Genomic DNA, 22,539 nt, shown 5'->3' with positions numbered 1-22,539 from the left:
TAAATGCTGTAACGAGGCCCGATTCCTACCCATTGCCTCGTGTCGAGGACTGTATTGACCAAGTTGGTGCAGCAAAGTATGTGAGCAAATTCGATCTATTAAAAGGGTACTGGCAGGTGCCATTGACCCCAAGAGCTCAGGAAATATCTGCTTTCATAACACCATCTGGCCTGTTTTCATATACAGTCATGGGTTTTGGCTTGCGGAATGCACCAGCTACATTTCAACGACTCATGAATATGATCGTTAATGGACTTGAGGGTTGCGCTGTATATTTAGATGATGTGGTGATATACAGTAATACCTGGGAGAATCATCTAAGTCGCATTCGTGCTTTGTTTGAACGTCTAGCAGATGCAAATTTGACCATAAACTTGGCAAAATGTGAGTTTGCAAAAGCTACTGTGACATATCTTGGAAAGGTTGTGGGTCAGGGTCATGTGCAGCCTGTTTATGCCAAAGTTGCAGCTATTAAGGAGTTTCCTGTCCCGACCACTAAAAAGGAACTAATGAGGTTTTTGGGTCTTGTTGGTTATTACCGCTGTTTTTGCCGGAATTTCTCGACTGTGGTGGCTTCTCTGACTGACTTGCTGAAGGCTAAAGCAAAATTCATTTGGTCTGACTCATGCCAGCAAGCTTTTTGTAATGTTAAAGCTTTGTTGTGTTCTGCTCCAGTTTTGGTAGCTCCCCGATTGGACCAACCTTTCAAACTACAAGTGGATGCAAGCCATGTTGGAGCAGGTGCTGTACTCCTTCAAGTTGATGAACAAGGCATTGAACATCCAGTTAGCTTCTTTTCAAAGAAGTTCAACTCCTATCAACTGAATTATTCTGTGATAGAAAAAGAAGCGCTGGCATTGATTTTGGCTTTGCAGCACTTCTATGTGTACCTCGACTCTGGAATACCGATCGTAGTATTCACCGACCATAACCCACTAACTTTTTTGAATTCTCTGCAGAATCCAAATCAGAGGCTCATGCGGTGGGCTCTGTTTCTGCAGCCGTACAATTTGGACATCCGGCATATTAAGGGCAAAGATAATGTTATGGCGGATGCCTTGTCCCGTGCACCTTTGTAACTCTCTAACTTGAATAATATTTCCTGTCTTCTGCTGCCTCTGTTTTCCTTCTTCTTAATTTGCTTCTAGGCGCCAAGGTTGCTGAAGCTGGAGATGCGGAGTCTGGAGATGGTGGGGAGTGTTAAAGTACGGAAAGGTGTGTTTGGGGCAGTCACCATCTTGAGCGCTGATGTCAAGGTTGCCCAGCATGGCGTGGATATGTTGATGTATTATGTTTGGGTTTCAGGGTAGGAACCCTGTTTTCATGGGGGGGAGTGTGATGGCCTCAGGGTTGGCCCTGTTCTGTCCTCTGGTTGTGCATCTCCTTTGTTTCAGGAAGTGGATGGGTGGAGTTGAGTCGTCAGTGATGCAACGCACCTGAGCAGGCCGGGCTCAGGTGTCTATAAATCAGACCTGCAGAATCCTCTCTCTCTCTCTGGCCCTGACCTGCTGACTGACTCTATAATTTGTTTCTATATTGTGTTCTATATCCATACACCCACACAGACATTGCATACATACTGATTGACTGATGGACATAATTATATTGTTTATTTTGTTTATTTAATTAAAACCTTTTGTATGATTTACAGACTATGTGTGGTCTCCCACTTTTGTCACCTACTGTTGAGCCAGGTTGTGACAGTTATTATAGTAACAAGAATTACCACTTAACCACTAGGTCAAAGGTCAAAGCTGTAATTTCCTGACAGTATATGTAACTAAATGATCTGTAAAATCAACAAAATATTGAATGAATGAAAGAAAGAAAGAGACTCAGTCAGTCCTTTAAGAATGAATTGGTTAGACTGACCCATTTGCAGGGATGGCCTTGTGAAGAGAAAGGATATCCACACACACTGGCTCAGGCCTGAACCCCTGACAAAACGAAACAAAAAATAAAAAGCTAAATGTCATTTCATTCCCACAGAAAGCCCCCAGAAAGGGTCTGATATTGGAAAAGTCGAGAAGACTGACAGCAGCCTGAGGGGATTCTGAGGCTGTGAGAACCAAACACAGCTTGTTTTTTTCTTGATAAATCTAAGTCCTGTTCCACAACGAGGTCTTCAGCTGCTAAAACTGTGACATCTGCTCTAAAAACCAAGCAATAAAGTAAAACACTATCTGGTTTCTTATAGACAAAAGAGCATAACTTGAGGTTGTTGTTTGGACACAACTGGAAAAACATTCATGCAGTTTTGGAAATGATGCGTTTTATTGTAACCCAAAAAACATGTGGCAACAAAAAGAGCACACACTTCAAAAAGTGATGAATAATAAACCATTGTTTAAATTATTATTTCATGTCTCATATATTTACTGGTAACTTTGAGAATCTGAAAAGTCGGATACATAATCAATCCAACTCCTGATGATGGAGACAAAGTGCAGAAGACTTACAATGGAACTGCAGTGAAGTGACTGCTCATTAGTTACACCTCTACACAGTATTACAAAAGATATACCTCCTTGTGCAACATTAACTACCTTGAATCTAAGTCTGATGTGTTCTAACCTGACCATTGTGTGAATTTAGGGCTGGGCGATACATCTCGATGTTTTGAAATCTCTTTCATAAATGCTAGGACTGGGTGACAAATTTAATATTACGATATTTTTGATCAAATACGTAGTTATTGCGACAGTATTGTAGGGATGAGTATTGGTATTTTCACAAAATATTATGACAATTTGACAAGAAGAAGAGACAGCTGTTCTTGTCTCCGTCAAGTTATCACACAAAATAGTGATAGATTATTGTCAACTACTGTTTCCAAGGTCCTAAAACTCATTACTTACATTCTTCCTTTGCGTAGGATTTAGGAGGATGTATTTGCAGAAATGCAATGTTATAATCATAATTCTGTTTTCATCGGTGTATAATCAGCTGAAACTGAGAATCGTTGTGTTTTTGTTACTTTACAATGAACCTATTGTATCCACAGAGGGAGGGGGTCCTAGTAGCCCAGAATGGACAAACCAAACACTGACCACAGAGAGGACCAGTTTGCTTCTCGTGTTTTTAGCTTCAGTTGGGTGCAATCAGCAACCACGCCGCTAGATTCCACTAAATCCTACACAATGGACCTTTAAGGAGTAATATGAGGCAAGCAAATTTGCAAACACAAATACAATTTATTCGCACACAGAAATAATGTTAAAATCCATATATGATAATATAAGTTGAGAGTTGAAATACACAAGTGTCAATGACTGTTGCAAATCTATACCTGGCCAACAATGTACAAAGCCGTGAGGACTCAGAATAAAGGTTTGAACATCTGTAGTTTCATGACAGTTGTTAGCAAACTCCATCTGCATCATCATTAAGACCATGTAATACAGTTGAGAGTGTATAAGTGGGTAAGTGGATCCTGATTGGAATTTGTTTTGCCAACTGCTGTTTTCAAGGTCAAGATTGAACACTTGAGCCCAACAAAGTAGGTCTGTTAGTTTCTCAGTACAAAAAAGTTCTCAAGGAGTCACAAAGTCAATAAGGCAATGTCAACAAAACACTGACGTCACAGCTGCCAGTCACTGAAGGGGGGGAAATGAGAAGTCAAATCACACCAAAACTTCTCTCCCCTCTGCATCTCCCTTACTCAGCTTCTCTGTTGACAGTGTCAACAAAAGTAAGGTGCTGAGAGAGCCAGGCTCCCTCATCATCTCAAGGAAGGCGAGGCAAGTTTATAGCACATTTCATACACAAAGGCAATTCAAGGTGCTTTTACATAATGCATTAAATATATTAGAAAAAAGAAGAGAAACAGCATAAAATATTAAAGTGTGAATTAAAAAGATAGAAACCTTTTTGAAGGAAAAGGAAATGTCAAGAAATGATACTTGAATACAGAGTATTAGATTTAAGATTCAGTAAAGGCATTTTCTAACCTGGATTTGAAGTTGGTCAAAGCTGTTGCAAGTCTTATATCTTCTCAAAGTTTGTTTCAGCTTTCATGAAGGCCTGTGCCTGACCATGCAACGCTCTATGAGAATCTTGAATGGGATTCCAACTTTGATAGGCAGCCAGTATAAAGACATGAGGATTGGGTGTAACATGAGACCTTTTGGCGCACTCGGCGCTTGGCAGCAACATTTCGGACCACTTGTAAGCGGTTTATGGAAATCTTGTTAAGATGGGGGCAGAGAGTTTTTTTCACTAAGTGCTGCCTGGACATGAATCCCCTGACAGGAAATCTAATGTTTCATAAATTCCTGGATATTTTATTTATGCTGTAAAACACATCAGCTCCAAATTAAACCTTCAGACTTGTTCATCATCTTTCTGCAACACCTCGTGTCTTTATGTCTTCCAGCCTGCTGGGAGGCGACAATTAAACCCAGGCCAGACACACTCACAGACTATTGAGGTGGATGAGAGCCTCGAGGCAAAGACATTTTCCTCATTAAAGCCAAAGTAATCACCCAGAGTCCCTCACTCTGCAACCCCCCTCCCAACAACCCCTGTCTCTTCCTCTTTATCCGAACTGAAGGAAAACAGGAAGAGAGGCTGCAGGTCTATACATCTTTATACTCTGACAGCTTCCACTCACATCCCCTGTGTGTGTGTGTATATGTGTGTGTGTGTGTGTGTGTGTGTTCATGCAGTATGAGAGTTTAACACAGGGTTATCAGCACCAAAGATATTTTAAAAACACCGTTATTACGAGCCATGTTTTTCCGACCTACTTAAAGGCATAACTGCTGAAATGTTTTCGCTTCACAATGTGCCATTATTCATGCAGATATAAATGTTTGTAAGCCATTAATACATGATTTGGGGCGTATCCTGTTTAAAAGGGTCAATGGGAGGATTCCTTCCTGGTTAATTAGAGAGCTGACTGTACAAACAGACTAAACACTTAGTTATTGTAGATCCTGCCCTTTGGTTAACCAACGTGATCATAGACTCAAGGTTTTATAAAAATGTAGCTTGCAGAACATCAATGATCGCCTCAGTTTAGTTAAACTGGGAACTCTGCTGCAGCCTCTTCCTCAGCACACTCCAAAGTGTCCATTGAAGGTCAAAGTGGATGGTGTCTGTAAATCTTACAGGGGGAAGCAGCACAGGCCTGTGAGATAGGTTCACACAGATATTTCCCCCAACTTTATACTTATTCCAGGCACTGAAAGTAATGATATCTCCTGACTTAGGGACTTTCTGACTTAGTCCCTTGAGCAGGTCAAGCCCCAAAAATGCTGCATCCTACACCTCCCACAATTCAATCCAGCTCAGTTGTGTCTCACTGTCTTCACTTTTCATAACTGAAGTGTGAAGTGGCATTTTTGAATCTTCGAGGAATCCTATTGTGTTTTTTTTTTTCTGCATTTCCATTCCTTCAATGTTTTGTTTAGGTTCTTGTGCCTATAAAAGGTCTTGAAAGTGAAAAAGCCCAAAGTCTGCGCCAATGGGAGCTCCTCACAGAAGACACCTCTCTTAAGAAACGCCTTCATCAGCAGTCGCACCTTTAATTCTGTATCTTCTTGGCATCACATTACATCACCATGTCACACATTTGCATAATTTATGCCCATATTCACAGTAGAAGTAAAGCTGACTGGTAAGTGAAAATTCAACAGGGATGACTTGAGACACATTTGGTGATGTTGGCTCAGGCATGTGTGAGTTGACCAATCAGAGTAGACAGGGTATTCGGGAGGCGGGCTTAAAAGAGACAGAAGCTCAAACAGAGCGTCTCAGACAGAAGGAAAATACAGCGATGCAGTGCTGAACATTGAAACGTGTAAACCTTTTCTAGTAGTATACGAAAATAAAATGATAATACTGAAAATAAGAATAATACGTCTCCTTTAATATAATCAATAGCATCACTGGAGAGCGTATTCAATTATTAAAATATGATCATTCTGTATAATAAAAAGTATGGTTGTATGTATTTTATGTTAATCCTATACTGAGTTTTAGTGACCTTATGCATTTTTCTCATGCCCATTTTCCTTCAAAGATTCCTACATGGGCTGATAGCTTTGTTATCATACTAATAAAGTCTTGTCTATAGCATTGCTGTAGTTCTTGGTAAATGCCTGCATGAAGCCTCTGATTTGTGACAATATCTTCCGTGACAAAGTGCTCTCAGAGCTGTGGAGGCACAGCAGCGCTCCAGTGAAGGAAATGAAGCTCACAGGGGACGAGTGAGAAATGTAGGCCAAGTTCATCCGTGCTCACTGTGCTCCAGACTCCAAACTGGTGTGTGATGCCAAGTGTAAAGTGTAGCAGACCAGCATTCGAGAGCAGAGCTTTTATCACTCCTGACATGAATCCAGGAAATGTAAGCTTGAATGTGAATTTCCCCAATTATATTCTTCCCACGTGAAAAGTCTCCATTCATAAACTGTACTGCCATTCAAAAGTACAGTATAGAGCAGCACCACAGTCTGACGACTAACACAAACATTCACTGTGTGTGAGGATGAGTGGAGACTGCAAGAAAGGCTGGGTTATATTGAGGACACAGGGATTTCACCAACTTATTATACAGTTCATTTTCCCCTTCAAGTTTCCCTTCTGTGTGTCTTTATGTTTCACCAAAGAACACTTTAAATGCTATCACTTTCTCATTTGCTTGTTTCTCTGAATTTACAAAAAGCATTTTTGGCTACCTATTTGGCTATTACTTTAGCTGTTTCAGTCCTCCATTTTGAAGTAGCTGCATGTAAGGTTGGAAAGACTGTGTTAGTACGCTGTTGGACGGTACAAAATATATTCTGTATCAGCTTGTACTAGCTCTTGCAAGGAAGCTATATACTGGCTGCACAGTTTAATCAAATTGAATCAAATTGACATGTCTTTTGTGTAATTTCAACACATTTTCCCCCAAATTCCCCTTGTCGTATACAGTATTTTTTGAAACTTAGGTTTGCATTGTAAGTTTGTAAAGATGGAAAAATGACTCCAAGGAACAGTGTACATGTGACCCTTTGTCCTCCATTGATTATGGTCTTGGACAAGAGCTGTCAGTAGTAAAAGGATATAAGGTTTCAGTCAATGTCCATTTATTTATTGGGAACTGGGATGAATATTGATGATTGGCATGGTTCTAAAGAAAGAACATAACATGTTATAATATCATGTCAAACAAATCACCAAATAATAACTCCAGCCTTTAAATTATGTTCAATATATTCACAATTCACAAAACAAACAGGTTTTGACAGATTTTGGGACCCGTTTTTGGTCCTGACCTACAGGCTGAAAACCACTGACTGAGGAAGTTAAATGGCTGGTGTGTATGAGTATTTCTTGTTAGCTTTGCCATGTGAGCAACTTCCTCTCAAGATCCAGTAAACTTTGTTGACTTCATCATATTTCATCTGGTGTTTCTGGCCAGTTCACTCCAGCTCAGTTCAACACTCTTTAATTATCATCAGCATCAAAGAGTCATTTAAGCCTCCACGAAAGTTCTAATCCGAAGTAATTCTCTATTATTAAAATCTATTTAGAACAACACTTTAACACTCAAAATCTTAGTTAATCTGCTTTGTCAAGACTGTGCAAGTGTGGTTTCATCAGATTTGGATTGACGCTGATTGCCTACTTCAAACCAGTGAGAGCTCGGTCAAAAATACAGATGCAAAAATCTCTCATGCTCATCTCAGATCAAAATACTCCTGTAGAGAAGGTTTTTTGCTTTATGCTTTTAACATTTTTTTTGTTCTAAACTTTAAGCACACATTTGGAGACTCATCTTGGCTGAGCCCTCAACTTCCAGGGAGTCAAAGGTCAGCCCATAAACTGGTTTAGTTTTCTGCTCACAGACAATCCAGCAGGGTGGATGTTTATACGTCTACTTGCTTAATGATGATCTGTCTTTCTGTACTGCATGTTTCTTTGTGCATTTGTGTGTTCAAACACCAACAGGTGGCAGCATACACCTCACACGCAGCCCGACAACAATAAGTGTGTCAGAGAGGAAAGATTCCCCCCTGCAGAAGCAGGATGTGTCCAGACAGGGGGGTTTATACAGTCATGTGATCCTGCTCTGCTCCTCCTCGTCTCTTATGTAATCCCCATCTCAGCCATGTGTTCCCCTATAACCACTGACCTGAATATGGTAATTGTGATCAGCTAACCACAGAATAAGACATTTTTCACCTCTAGAACCTGATGTCTAGCTGACAGAGGTGATTTTGGTTGAGGTTAAACATGAGTTAGACAATGGAGGAATTGAGGTCTGTAGAATTAGGTGGATTCTCCTGCATACACACATGCCTTTGTCCACAAAGAGGCAGCTGTCACACCACTTCCTCATTAGCAGTGTCTGGTGAAAAATGACTTTGTTTTTTCGCCACTACGAATGATCATTAAAATTGGAGGGAATGACGTGAGATCAATTTATGTATACTAAGGACGTAACAGCTTAAGCTATGCCTTAAAAAAGACCAGTAATGCTCAATGGATAGAACAAAGACACAGATGAAGATGGTGTTTGAATGAGGATGTTAAATAATGACCAGGATGATAAATGTGACTGAGGATAACAGACTGCTTCAGTGTGGCCTGAGGTTTGTTTATTTCTCCATGCACTGCATTCTTTCCAGCCTGTTTTGTGCTCTCCTTCCTCAACCAGACTGCTCAGTCTGCCCGTCACTCACAACGCCCAGTTATAGATGAACATTGTCTGGGCGCTGATATGGAAGCCCAATGCCACCAAGAAAAGAAAAATGATTCATGAAAGTTAAACATCAAAGTACTCATGGTCAGCTCTGAGCATGCATTTTGTATCTTTGATGGCAAAATATATGTACCAGACTCAAAGCTTTTTTTTTTTCATATGAAAAATGAGCCATTTTTTGATTTTAGATTTTGATATGTGGTTTATTCATTCACTCACTTGCTCATTTATTCAAAAGAAGACCTGCCAACCACGTGTGACCAACCTGGGCTGCTGGCTCTGCTTTTAGAGTTGACGTGTCATATTTGTTGCAGCCAAATCACTTTGCCAGACAATAAAGTTCAATGTATTATAAATATATGTAACGTAGATATACATTGCTGTTGAGATAATGCAATGCAGTTGAAAGAAAAAGCTATTTATTTTTCACATTTTCCTGAAAAAAGCCTTTTCACACCCTTGAATTGAGGTAATTGATGGTGTAAACAAGCAGACTATTGCCCTAATTGCAAATGGGGAATACTGTGTGTAGTGGCCATTTTTCAAAAAAATCTAAATCAAACTTCAAAATGCAAATCAAAGAGCCACTGCTGCACCGTGGGCTTGTATTGTATGCAGGCAAAAGAAGATCAATGTCCATTCAAAGTTCCTTTGGTTTTCATGGTTTATTTTTCCAAAAAGCAAGCAAACAAAGAACACAGGAAACCTGCATGCCTTTCCGGCTCTGGTAAAAAACCATCGGCCCATCCAGGTGCATCATTCTACCTATATAACCTAGGGTGCCAAACGTGTTACCCAAATTCCCACACAAAACAAAAACAAAACAAAATACTAACTGGACAAAACTAAACATGCTACACAAAGAAATAATTCAACTAAACAAATAACTAGCAAAAGAGAATGAAGTCAAACTCTAATCTACATAAAGCACGCATCTGGAATAATCAAACAAAAAATTAAAGTTATCATTAGCAAAAATAATAACTACAAAGGAACAAATAGCTCCAACACTGCGTCTTTGCATTTTACAGACTTTAAACTCCCAAGTTCAACTTGCTAAGTTTGAAGGCCAAGTGCGTGAGTATGAACTTGATGTACTCTGTGTGAGTACTCAGAAAGATCTAGAGCGCCAAAGTCATACCCCTTCCGGTTTGCCCCATGGGACTTTATTTCAGAAAAACTTTGTATGGTTGTGAATAAGAGAAAGACAAATCATTTTTGATCCCTCTTGAATTTTTTCATGAATCACACACATGATGTTTGTCAATTTAAAAGACAATATTCCAAGTCAATAAAGTCGCAGTTTGTCTTAAAACTGATGAAATATAAGCCTGTGAAAATACATAAAAGACTACACAGCCAACAGTTGTGTTAGTTAGGTTGTGTCTTTGAATGCTCAACAAAACCCATACCTTAACCATTGTAGAGCCAGGCTGTATATTATCTCGCTCAGAAAAGCCGTTGTCAATAAGACTGGATTTATTGTACTTTTTAGTACCTTTTCTGTGCCGAGTTGGCAGCCATGGTGGTGTTGGTGATGTGTGCTGATGTAGTTTACTGAGCAGTTTTACACAAAACTAGATGGTATTTTACTTAGATTACGACAAACTGCCTCATTCTTTGACTTGGAAAATGATCTTTTAAATTGACAAACGTGTAATTCGTGGAACAATTCAAGTGGGATCAAAAAATTGTCTCTCTCTGTTCAATACCATACAAAGTTTTTTCTGAAAAATAAGGTCCCATGGGGTCCACCAGAAGGAGTGTGACTTCAGCTCTCTATTATATCAGAATTTTGACTCTGTGTCTCATAGTTTTGACAGAGTTAGTATAAAATAGTTTCTCATAATTTTGACTCTGAGTATTTGTACTCTAAATTTGAATTATTTATTTGAATTGATTTAATTAATTTTGCATAACTTGACCCATTAATTTTTTCCCTCTTCCTGGCACGACCAGGCTCCCATACCTTCTCCACTTACACCAATCATAACAATAGGAGGGGGCGGGGCCACGTCAGGTTAGGTTGTCACTCTCATTGGGTAAATAACAAACCACCCACTTATTTTGTAGCCTACTGTAGGGGTGTCACGAGAAGTTTACCGTTAGCGAAGCTCCACGAAATGACACAGAGGTGAGTGGAGATGACACAGACGAGCCAAATGAAAACAACTTCGCCGGAGGGTTTCTGGTGAGAAACGGACGCTTACTTGTGTGAGCGTTGGGCTCCTGCTTGTCAGCCCACCTGCACTCGGGGTGGCTCGTCTTATAGAGCAACCGCTGTGGCGGCTAGCGAAGATCGTTAGCCGCTAACTACCGCAGCTAGCGAGCTAACTAGCCGCGTCGCCCGAGTGAAGAGTTCAAGTGGCGGCGTGTGATGCTAACGACGCCGAGGCTACTATCGGAGGGTCAGTGAGGTGGATATATCCTCGGGAGGGATTCTTTGCCACCGGAGCTGGCGTTACCAACGCCGGTGCCAGCTACACTGTTGTGCTTCCCTTGCACTCTTCTCATTGTTGGCTGATCGTCCTGACTGCACACCGCCGAGTCCACGCATGCTAGCAACCGCTGCAGCCAGCTACAGTGATGTGTCACATTAGCTAACGAACCTATCACAGATTTCGTTTTTTGACTATTTGTAAGTGGATGCTGTCACTGGTACGAGCTGTGGGAGACCGACGGAGTAGTATCACCCCACTGTGAAGCGTGCATATTAACTGTACTTTCATGTCGTATCACACGACTGCTAGTAGTCCCTCCAGAAGAACCGGACGCGGAGCATGCAGGAGAAGAAAAGATTTCAGATAAGTAGATAGGGGACGTCGGACACAAGCGAGTTAAATTGGACTGTGTGGTTAATTTACCACCAAACAGGGATTGCATTCGGTGGCCGGACTGTCTGAGAAAGTAAACGATGAAGAAGTTTTCCAGGATGCCAAAGTCCGAGAGCGGCGGGCTCGGAGGGGCGTCCGGGTCCGGCTCCAGCTCCGGAGTCAGCAGCTACTTCGGGAAAGTGTTTGCAGTCGGCCGGTATCAAGTCACCGTGGAGGAGCTTGTTGCAGAGGGTACGTACAGTAGTGTAGCATTACAGAGCATGGTCTGAAACACTCTGTGAGCACCATGATATTCTCCGGGACACACCCGTCATCCCCTGTTTGGAGAGAGTAACTCACACGGTCACAGCACTCAAGCAACTCCTCCAGCTTTGTTCCTTTTATGGGTTTGTAATTGGTTTGCACTCCGAAGTTAAAGCTCATTTTTTCCCCCCTAAACATCTGCCTTTATCCCAAGAAATTATATGCAGGGTGATTGAAATAGGTCACCCTCCTCTTCCAGGCCATGAATGCTGTGGTACTTAAATTGGGGCACAAGGGATTTGTTACACGGCTGGAATTAAAACTGCTAACTTTTCCACATACAGCTGTAGTTTACATCCTGCTTCAGCTGCTGCTCTGGGGGGGTTGGTCTGCCCCCAGGATAACAACGGTCCAGACCTCCTGTGTCAACATACAGCATGTAAAGAGATCCAGCCATTAAAAATGCCTTTGACTAACATGTTCACACAAGCTCTCTGGCAGTTTGCTCTTGTCCCTTGTGGATTTTAGAGGAAATACGAAAAGTTTTGATGTCTTTGCAGCTGTTAAAATTAACAAAGACTAGTTTCTACATTGGCTGTCTGAGAGACACTAAACTGTTGTGTTAGATGGATAGTACCAATTTAGTTAGATTGCATAACATTGTAACAAGTAACAACAGTGCTTGCTGGATAAAGATATAAAGGATGACTTATGCAATGGTGGTGCCTTCCCAGTACAGTTCTTGAGGATGTCGACAGACTTCTTGGAAATGTTAGAAATTTCCTTCATGGCTTAACAAAGCGCTGTGTTCAAAAATGTTGAAATGAGAATCTCCTCCATGCTCAGTCAGACAGGCAAAAAATGAGGAAGTGTAGAAACAAACATGTTTAACAAAACAGCTTCCACAAATGGCTAAGTGCTTATCACGGTGTAATAGTTTGATTTATACTGTGGACTTGCCCCAGCGAACCCAGCTTAGCCAATTGGTTAATCAAGTGTTTTTTTAAAAGGTCTTTTCATTACTGGGAAACCGTTATTAGAGCATAAGGTGACAATGATTAGGCAATACTGGAAAAGTGTAGTCAAAATTCACCCTTCATAATAATGTTCCCAAATATACTTCAGTTTGTAATGTGCAATAGATTTTAAAGGACCCCTCTGCAGTACTTGGCTCGTCTGTGGAGGGGTGATAGTACAGAACAGACAGTTTGACAGATTTTGTTTTTCAAATCAACTACTAATTAACTAGTTGATTACTCAGATTCTAGCTCTGCTGTCAGAGGATTTATCAAGTCAAGGTCAGCCCAGATAATATAAATGAGGGAGAGTTCAGGCTGGTGAAAGGTAAGCTATGCTGACAGGCTAAAAAGGTGCACTAGATTTTATTAGGAAAAACACATGAAACATAAAGCTAATACCATTACTGAAACCATAATCATTCTTTGTAAGTCACTATGCATAAAAAACAGTAACTAACAGTTTCAGGCCTGACAGTCATGTCTCTTCAAGTAACACAAAACTGTAAACATGCTGTTGAGTCAAACCATAAACCTGATCTCACTCGCTCTCTGAAAAAAAGAAAAGAAAAAGCAAGCAGTCATGAGTCTGTGTCATCATATAATCATGTGAAGTGGCTGTGGTTGTTTTTTTTTTTGTTTTTTTTTACCAGCAGCACAGCGTTATGCTGTGACCTTTGCTCATCATTCTGTCCCAAGGTAAGAGCTGGGTGCCTGTGCCTGTATGTGCTGCACAGTTAATCATATAATTGCGTACCTCATTTCACCTACAATGTTTGCTGCTTTTAGAAAAAGACAAACTGTTGATGTGAGAATCCAAAAGTAGAATATTGCTCCACAGGCATGAAGGTGGAGTAAAAAGTGCTAGGTGTAGCCCAGAGTCTGCACAAGTACATAGCCAGCTGAAGACTTATTCAGAGTGAAACTTGACGCTTATCAGAAACAAAAACAGGAAAACATCAGAAGTTGGAAAGGCAACGGTAAGAATAAGAACTTACAGAAGTAAAATGCATTAAGTTGAACCACATTGCCACATTGTCCAACAGCATTTGTACTCTACTGGATGTGATTTTAAAAAACTTCAATAGAACAGTAAGAGAAAATACCCAAAAATCTGATGACACAAAAAGCTACTCTATTACTGTAACCATAGTTAATCAGTGCATTGCTACCCTCTAACCAAGTTTCACTTGCTTTTATGATGTAAGTACAGACTTGCACGTGTAGCTTAAAGATACTTTCAAATAAATATAGCTCTTTACAGTGTCAAGAATTCAACACTTCACTCTGTCAGTGCTGGTCCCATGTGTTGCCATTTCAGAAACACAAGACCTCTAATCACCAACCAACTGCTGCTAATTCTTGTCTATGGTTTTGGAGTTTGTGGCTGCAAACAGTTGGCAGTTAACCTGCCATCATTTGGCCTACTATTAAAGGTCTATTATGCCGGGAATGTTAGTAAAAGAGGTTAATGTTAGGATTTACCTGCAGTTGTGGCCGAGAGACCACATAGTAACTATGCATCAGGTTTGTTTGTGAGTGTATTTAAACTTTGACTTGTAACTCATTTAGGTTTCCTTTTTGGCCAGATGTAAACTTTGATGCACAGTCAGTAACATCAGTAACAACCCAGACACCGCACATCGCAATTTTCTTAAACTGTGTTGCAATTCGTTTGAAGTGAAAACAAAATCTGAGTGACCTGCAAAAGTCTGCTGTAATGTGAGGTTTTATTTGTGAAGTGAAAGCTTTAATGATGGCATCCGCTCCGCCTTGTCAAAAAGGGTTGTGTGATAAAATCAGATGAAGCATAATCACACTTTTCATCTTTTCATAAAGGACTTTCAGGAGAATTTAGCAGTTTGCAAAGGTTTAACCACGCCAACAAACCTGCTGCTTGATAGTGTGTGTCACTGGGTCAGTTACAGTTTTTGACTGATGGGTACTGAGTGGATCATGTGATGTTTTTGAGGAACATCCTTATTTAATTGTTAACCAGCAGCGTTTGCCAGTTTAATGAAAAGCACGAGATTCCCTTGAATACAAACACACAAACTATAGTTTGTTGGAAAGGAGAAACATTTAAAACATGTTCATCATCAAGTTTTTAGTTCAAAATGGGGCATACAACATCTCCTTCAAATATATACAAAAGTAGATGCCACGTGGTTAGCTATTTTTTTTTCCATTGACATATCTGCTGAGCTGGTCTGAGCCTACATTGAGTAGGAACATAGTCATTTCCCTCCACTCCTCTTCAGCCTCTGTGGTTTCTCTTGAGCTCTATCTATAATGGTGTCTCCAAGAGGAACACAGAAATGACATGTAGGAACAGGATGCATCTGTGAGCATGTCACTCTTTCTCCACTTACTCTTATCGCGTGGGGTTCCTTGTCGGGGCCTGGAAATGTGTAGAAATTAATTTGATAAATTATGGCACTGGAAAGTTTGGTAGTTGCACTTAAAGCCTGACAAAGTTTTGGGACAATGTACTAGACTGGTGGATGTAGTTTGTGATGCTGCATTGCCTCATACAGAGAGGGGATTTGTTATCTTGTCCACTCTTGCTGATCTAAAAGGGGTGGATTGAAAAAAGTGTTGTGTTAGACTATATCTGTTATAGCTATGTGTACCTAATGGACTGGCAACATGAGTGTACATATTAATTGACCGACCCTTGCATTTTTATTTCATCAAACAAAGGCGTCATAGGAAACATAGCCAGTTTTTCCTGGTTAATACATTTCTATTGTTTTAATTTATGACGCTCAAAGTCACTGTTTTAGAAGGCATACAAACTGTTCCCAGACAGAGCGCTCTGTACCTGCAGTCAGAATACTTGATCAAGCTATTTGCTGAACAGCAGCTAATCATTTAACAGATAACTACCTCTGGAACATGTCTTGTTGTCAGCTTAACTTGCATAATAGCCCTAATGTCACTGTGATATATTTCCTAGTCATGGTTTCCGTACCTGCCTCTCACTGTATGTGCAATGCAAACAATTCATGTTTGCATGCGTTGGTGATTCTTCTTAGAATGTCACTGCTTCTTGCTAATTACCAGGAAGACCTTGGATCAGTGGTTTCACTTCCTATGTTTGCAGTTTTACAAGCACGTTAACAGCAAGGTCATAATTCATCACTGCCTCATCTAATTAGGGTCACCTCCATCTTCTAAGCATCAGAGATTTGCAGACTTCATAGTGGCCCCTTTTGTTTTACATGCATCCTTTTAATGTTCTTCGTATAGAAAACTTCAAAACAAGCTTCAGCTGACTTCTGAGTATTATGTGGGCATTATAAGTGACACGCGCATGTCACAAAACAAAAACTTTTTCTCTGAACGTGCTGACTGTACACAAATCTGCTCTGTTTGCTTGCTGTCAGCAGAATCTTGAAACATGTACACTGGGGTTTATAATGACTCTCTGTAAGTCGCAGGCTGAAGAGATGAGAGCAGTGTAAGTCTCTCAGCCTTGGTCTCAGGGACTCCCTGACCATGACGAGCCACAGATCATGTAAACAGGAGAAACATAAACTATGTTTCCATGCAAACAGCTGCTTTGTTCACAGTGAAGATGTGACTTTTTCACCATGTCCTTTTTGCCACTTTTGATCTGGATAGGTGCCATTCAGTCGTCAAACAGGTTTTTGGCCCCGGCACTACTAGAAATTTGCAGAACAAATTCACCAATGCAAATGCATTTTTATCACATGAAACAATGAAACCATTTGTGAAGTCCATTTTATAAGCTCTTTGTCCTGAATTTCTGGAGCAGTGTTTGCTTTGTTACAGAGAGCATGATAAATAAATAAACTATAGATATCTGCCTTTTAAGGTCTGACACAGTTAGATAAAATAAAAAGTGGTGGGCTTAGGGCTGGAGCGATATCCCTCATTTGGTGTTTTTGCAAAGATGTTGGAGGGCGCTATCTAACTGCTCTGGTTTGGAGTGAAATCTCAATTGTGTTAAAGCAATGTAGGAGACAAGTATTTACAGCTTGTGGAAGTTATTAGTGGTAATCATTTCACCTCTATGGCCACGATTGTGTCCTCTTACACATACAAACTGTCTTTAGTTTTTCAGCTTTAGCGGCAATTGCAGCATGGCTCTAGGAACGGCAGTTTTGCTTTGTCGCTCTGCGCACCACTTTTGTCTACACTGACATAACTCAACAACTATAAGATGGATTGCCTTGAAATTGGGTACATACATCCTCACCCTACCCCCAGAATGACTTGTTATAACCTCGGTGATCCCCTGACTTCTCTTCTAATGCCATCATAGGATCACAATTTCAGTTTGTCTAATATTTATAGATAATGACAAATATACCTGCAAGCCAATGTCATTCCCATCAGCCTCATCTGTAATTTGTGTTTTGTGCAAAGTGGCAAATGTTAGCATGCCAACATGCTCAACTAAGATTGTCAACATGGTGAACATCGTGAACATGGCAGACATACTTGCTTCGCATCAGCATGTTAGCATTGCTATTTTGAGCATGTTAGCATTAAGCTAAAAGCAAGTCATAGTCTTGTTTAATGATACTCTGCTCAGACAATTGAACTTTGTGTAGCAATAACACAATCATCATATCATTATTATGTAACTCCAATGAAAGTTAATAAATGAATGTTTATTTGCCAACAGTGACATACACCAAAAACATTGTAACTTGATTGAAACTAGTGCAGGTCTAATTGCTGTGCTTTCAATTCTTTTGGCTTATGAGAGGCTTCATCAATCAACGCAGTGCAGGTCTGAGCGTTTCTTTTGATAATGTTTTTTTGAATGACCTATTTGATCCTCCCTCTCTGCCAGGGGAGGGTGGTGAGAATGCATCCCGGCTACATTATTAGCATACTGTACTGGTGATGAATAGGCACATTGTGCCCCTTTGTTGTCTTATTCTAGCACCCTAGAAAGAATGCTGGTACGATGCAGCACTTGGTCCCGTGATGGGTATCGCTGCCTTTGTGCTTGCTCATTGAGGCCTTCTGTATCTGCCTCTCTGCGCTGCCATCCCTCCCCTCTTTGTAAAACTGCAATGAATTATTTTCTACCAATTCATCATCACCCGATCTGAAGAGGGCTGCAAGCCAAATGTGGGACTGAACTCGGGTCATATAGAGATGACAAACAGAAGGACATTGATTTGGTCCACTGCAACATCTATAAACAGTTTTGTCTTTGATCAGTGCATTTACAAATTGTGAATTTATCAGCACTTCACTAACACAATTGTACGACAGGGAATGCAGCATAATGACAAATTCGAATCAAATACAGCAGTGCAGCTGGGATACCATATTTTATGAAAGAAATTCTTTGGTTGTACTGACCCTGAATAAGGACAACTTTATATGAATTGCCTGCAGCGGAAGGTTTGAGAGAAGTTAAAAGATTACATGATGTCTCATCTTCAAGTGTATTTGGTTCAGAGGTTTGTTTGAGAATAAGGAAAACCAAAGAACTGTGTGTATTGTTTGTAAACAACTAAATAGATGCTACAAATCCAATATTTTGGTTTTCTTGTGGACTGTGAGCTCTCTTTTATTCTGATGGTCCCTTCAGCACCAAACTGTCAGTCAGTTAGAGATTGACCATAAAGTGCATTATATTTGTGATGCATAACAATTGTGAATGTTAAGATATTCCTTAGGCCTGGTGTCAATAAGCTATCATGCTCTTAGTCAAGGTAAGCTTTCCTGAAAGAGAAGGTGCAAGGTTGGAAACTGATCATGAGTTCAACTTTGTGACAGTGACACGTACGTGACTTCACTTGACTGGATGGCAAATCAGAAGTGATAAATGATTGTCCCACTGTTAATGACTAGAATGTAGCCACTGTAAACAAGTCTGTGCCAACATGTCACTCCGGTCTGCCAGAGAATATATGTAATCTGAAAAACATGAGAAAAAATGTCATTATGCTTTTAGTGTTGTTGTTCAACACTTGTTTGTTGGGGAAAATAATTTACAGACATCCATAACTTGTCTTAGGACTGTCTGGCTTTGAGTTTTTAGGTAAGTGGATAATTAGTTAGTTTCATGTTGTGTTTGCAGCTAGATTTCACCAGGGCAGGTGTGCCTCATTAACTTTAAATTTACACCAAGGCATAAAACTGTTGCTGTGTTGTTATGAAGTTACACAAAAATTATAGTGGTTATTCCAGGGGCCTGTCATGACTAATTTATAGTGCCAAGAAGGCTCTAAATATTGATTTTCCTGCCACCACAGCACTACTGGAGAGGCCTTTTTGGTAGTGTTCACATTCTGTCATGTTTACTGTTAATACAAAGGGGTATTGCTGACCAATTAATCATTTTTATATTGAAATCATAATTTGCAAAAGTGCAGTTTTCAAATTGCCGGAACCACAAATTTAATTACAACTTGCATAAATTCACAATGTGTTTACAAGCTATATTAAAAGTTAAGTTTGGCAAATGTGGTGGCACAAACTTGATGAAAACGTGATAATTTGTCTAGAATGCGCTGAGTGCAACCCGCTGTATGTTGACTCCAATCAGAAACTACCACATAGAGGGAACCGCAAAGTGGCCGACTTATCAGTTCTTGTTCATGTTTGCATACCTTCTTTGTGTAACTAGAGGTTTGTGCAAACAATGGGCCCTTGGCATACTCCACTATTTACCTACATGGCCACTGTAACGTGTTGTTTAGTCTGAACTGACCACAGGGGGCAAAATTTGATACATTTTAGAGTCTGATCGTATCCTGAAACTACCAGTCATGGCATTTGTTTTGCTTGATTGCAGTCTTATACTAGGTTTCATTGCAGTCCGGTGGGTTCCTAAATTATGTCCCAATAGTTTTCATGTAACTGCTGAGACTAAAGGAGATTAAAAGGATTACAAAGAGATGATTGCTCAAGGTCTCTGTCTCAGATTATTTTTTAGCACTTTGCCACTACGTTTTCAAGGTCACACTTTGTGACCTTTTTGACCTGTTTAAATTTGTCTTTTCCCTCCCCCTTTCTCGTTTTCCTTTGTATGTCAGTATGGTGTTGATCATGTTGTAGTGTTATCACCCTTACGTATATATCCATTTTATCCAGCACTGCTTCTATCTCTTTCCCAGTTTCATCATAATGCCTCCAAAGCACAGCCACTTGTGTCTGTCGGTTCAGTTGTAAACACTGTTGAGGTAAGATGTATGAGAGCTGACTACCAGAACCTTCCAGCTCACTAAGTCCCAGGATGAAAAAACATGTACACTCACGCTGCACCTCCTCTTATTACCTTTTATGGACCTGCTTCTTAGAAGGACTTCTTCACACACTTGCATATGTCTCTTAAAGTGCTTTGTATCATTCACCTGAGTCAAGGCATAAACTAGATTGATTGTAATTTAGGCTCCAGTGCTCAACACATAAGCCAAAGTGGAAGAATGAAAACTGAGTTAGGAGGAGCTGTATTTCAGGTCGACAGTTTTTGAGACATACCATACGGTGTCTGCAGTGATATTTGCACTTGTCAGGCAGGAGTTATTGTGCACACCAGAATGGAGGTGTGTTTTGGGGGGATAGGGGAGTTAGATTTGTGGTGGTTAAAACAAAGCTGATAGGACATTACTCAAAGTTCTTATTTTGGCATTTCTTTGTAGTAACCAGTATTTCCTTCACTGTCACTGATGCTTTGCTGTTTGCTGTAAGGCCTAGAATATACTATAGAATAGAAAGGCAAAATAGTTTTGACAAATCCTAGCAACATAGTGGATGGAGAGAAGATGATTCTGAATGATTTTGGTAACCGACCATCACCCTTAATGTTGAATCTTAATGGAGCTTTTCCATTGACACCGTTGGCCACACTGAGTCAAACCATGCTGCACAGATTTGCATTTCCATTACCAGTTTGAGTTCATATCCATGACCAATCCTTGAAGACATTCCTTCCTCCTCAAACATGGATGTGTTGCAAGACTCAACTCATGTCTGTGTGGGAGACAACTAAGAAAACGTTTTGAAAAGTCTGTGTTCAGAGTACTTTTGTAGCTTCTGACTGAATCTCTGTGGTTTGAAGTGTAGTTTCTCGCTTGTGCCTCTGTTTGTACTTTTCCTGATTCTGCTTCTTCATAATTAAAGCTTCTAAATAACTAACAGTGTTATCATGAAGAATTCACCTTTTCTTTTGGTAGTACTGCAGAGTTTTTGCCAGGGTATTTATAGCTGCTTCATTGACCAATACTCAAGACAAGGGCATCATCAGTAAAAGAAACACCCTCATGCAGATAGCCCTGTTGTAATGGAAATGCAGATGCCTGCTCCGCTTGGCTGACATGCTGAGTTAAACCGAGTCAAGCCGAGCCAGCACGTGTATGAAAAAAATCTCCATAGCACGAAATTCCCCTTGTCCAGCATTTTGGACAGGATGAAATTTAAACAGATACACAAGGCAAGGCTGGATTCAATCCTCAATACATAACTTGGCACTGACTCATGATTTGTAGTCTTGTTTGCTTATCCTTTGGTCAGGCAATGTCTGGTCAGTTTGCCACTTTTAGACTGAATTTGCTGAAATTTTCACTGCTTCCTAATAAATAAATAAATTTTTCCTACCTCCGTGGCCGTTTCTTCAAGGTACCCTGTGGAGTTTTTCTTGTAAATAAACACTAGTTATGTTTACTCATCAAAACACATTGTGTGTTTTTTTAGCTGTATCAAATGTGTGTGATGCATTTCCTTCCTTATAAAACATTTCCATAGCAGATTTTTTTTTTTCACCCTGCATTGTTTATATCCATGTTACTATCTTGCAGTCTTCCTCTTCTCTGCCTTTGTTTGTGCATTTCTGCATTTCTTGGTATGTAAAGGTCACCCGTATATCAGTGGAATGGGTTGAAACCATTGGCAGAGTGTGTACCACATAACCCGCATGCATGTATACCTGCATGTGTGTCCTGATGTGAACAAACAGCTCCGTATCTCTGCCAGAGGTCACAGAGTCCACAGGGAGCCTTTAAGTGCCATGCTCGAGGCAAACAGCTTTATATATTTTTGACAGTACTTCATCCTCTAAGTTGCTCATGCAATGCTGTCATGTTCAAACTCTACATTGGTAATAAGCAAATGTACAAGTCACTTGCCAGCTAAAAGTGGCCTCTTAATTGTGAGGAAGAGCATATATACCTTTAAGTTTGATGAAGAGAATAAGTTACACCACTTTAAAATGTTTTGAGAAGGTGTTCTCTAGACCCTGGAGACTCTAAGAGTAGCCTTACAAGAAAAAAAAATGTTTGTGAAAGGTTATTTTAATGATTTCCACACAACAGGTCTTCTAAAGATAATTATTGAACACTTCTCTGTCTGCGGTTCCGCTCTAAATAATCCTGATTCCTCAAAACTTTCTTTATCCCTGTCAATGAGATTTGATTAAAAAGGATTTTCAGGACTACTTAATTGGCCGGATTTATCTTGGACTGACAAGCAAAACTTAATCCATTTTAAGATATAAACTGGATTCTATACAGTTAAAGTAAAATGTTTGTGTCCTCTAAAACTGGTAACATTGAAATTTGATTGTCATGCTCATGCTGCTTATGACCACGTCACACTCCCAGATGTTCGAACAGATTGAGGTTTGCATCTGTTTTCCGCCCCTGACTGAAACTTTCATTCATTTTCGTCCAGTATGCTTGCAGTATCTCACCATCTCCTCTGTGTTTTGGCAGAGTGCCACCCTCACCTCCAAAAGTTTAAAAATATCTGACCTGCAACAACC

The 22,539-nt window shown here is 40.2% G+C and overlaps 1 protein-coding gene across 2 annotated transcripts in view; it reads left to right on the top strand.

Annotated features, from left to right (window-relative positions):
* The first annotated feature begins 10,753 nt into the window (after positions 1-10,753).
* The window catches only part of bmp2k (BMP2 inducible kinase), a 46,779-nt gene continuing 34,993 nt past the window's right edge, over positions 10,754-22,539 (top strand). For both annotated transcript variants that reach the window (XM_084360940.1, XM_084360939.1), the window contains exon 1: positions 10,754-11,757. In XM_084360940.1, coding sequence (XP_084217066.1) covers positions 11,607-11,757 — 151 coding nt within the window. In that variant the 5' untranslated portion in view covers positions 10,754-11,606. The remainder of the gene's footprint in view (positions 11,758-22,539) is intronic.

This window comes from Pagrus pagrus (assembly GCF_965226575.1).
Source record: "Pagrus pagrus genome assembly, chromosome: 8".
NCBI lineage: Eukaryota > Metazoa > Chordata > Actinopteri > Spariformes > Sparidae > Pagrus > Pagrus pagrus.
Note: the sequence above shows the minus strand (reverse complement) of the source record. Positions and strands in the feature narration are given on the sequence as shown.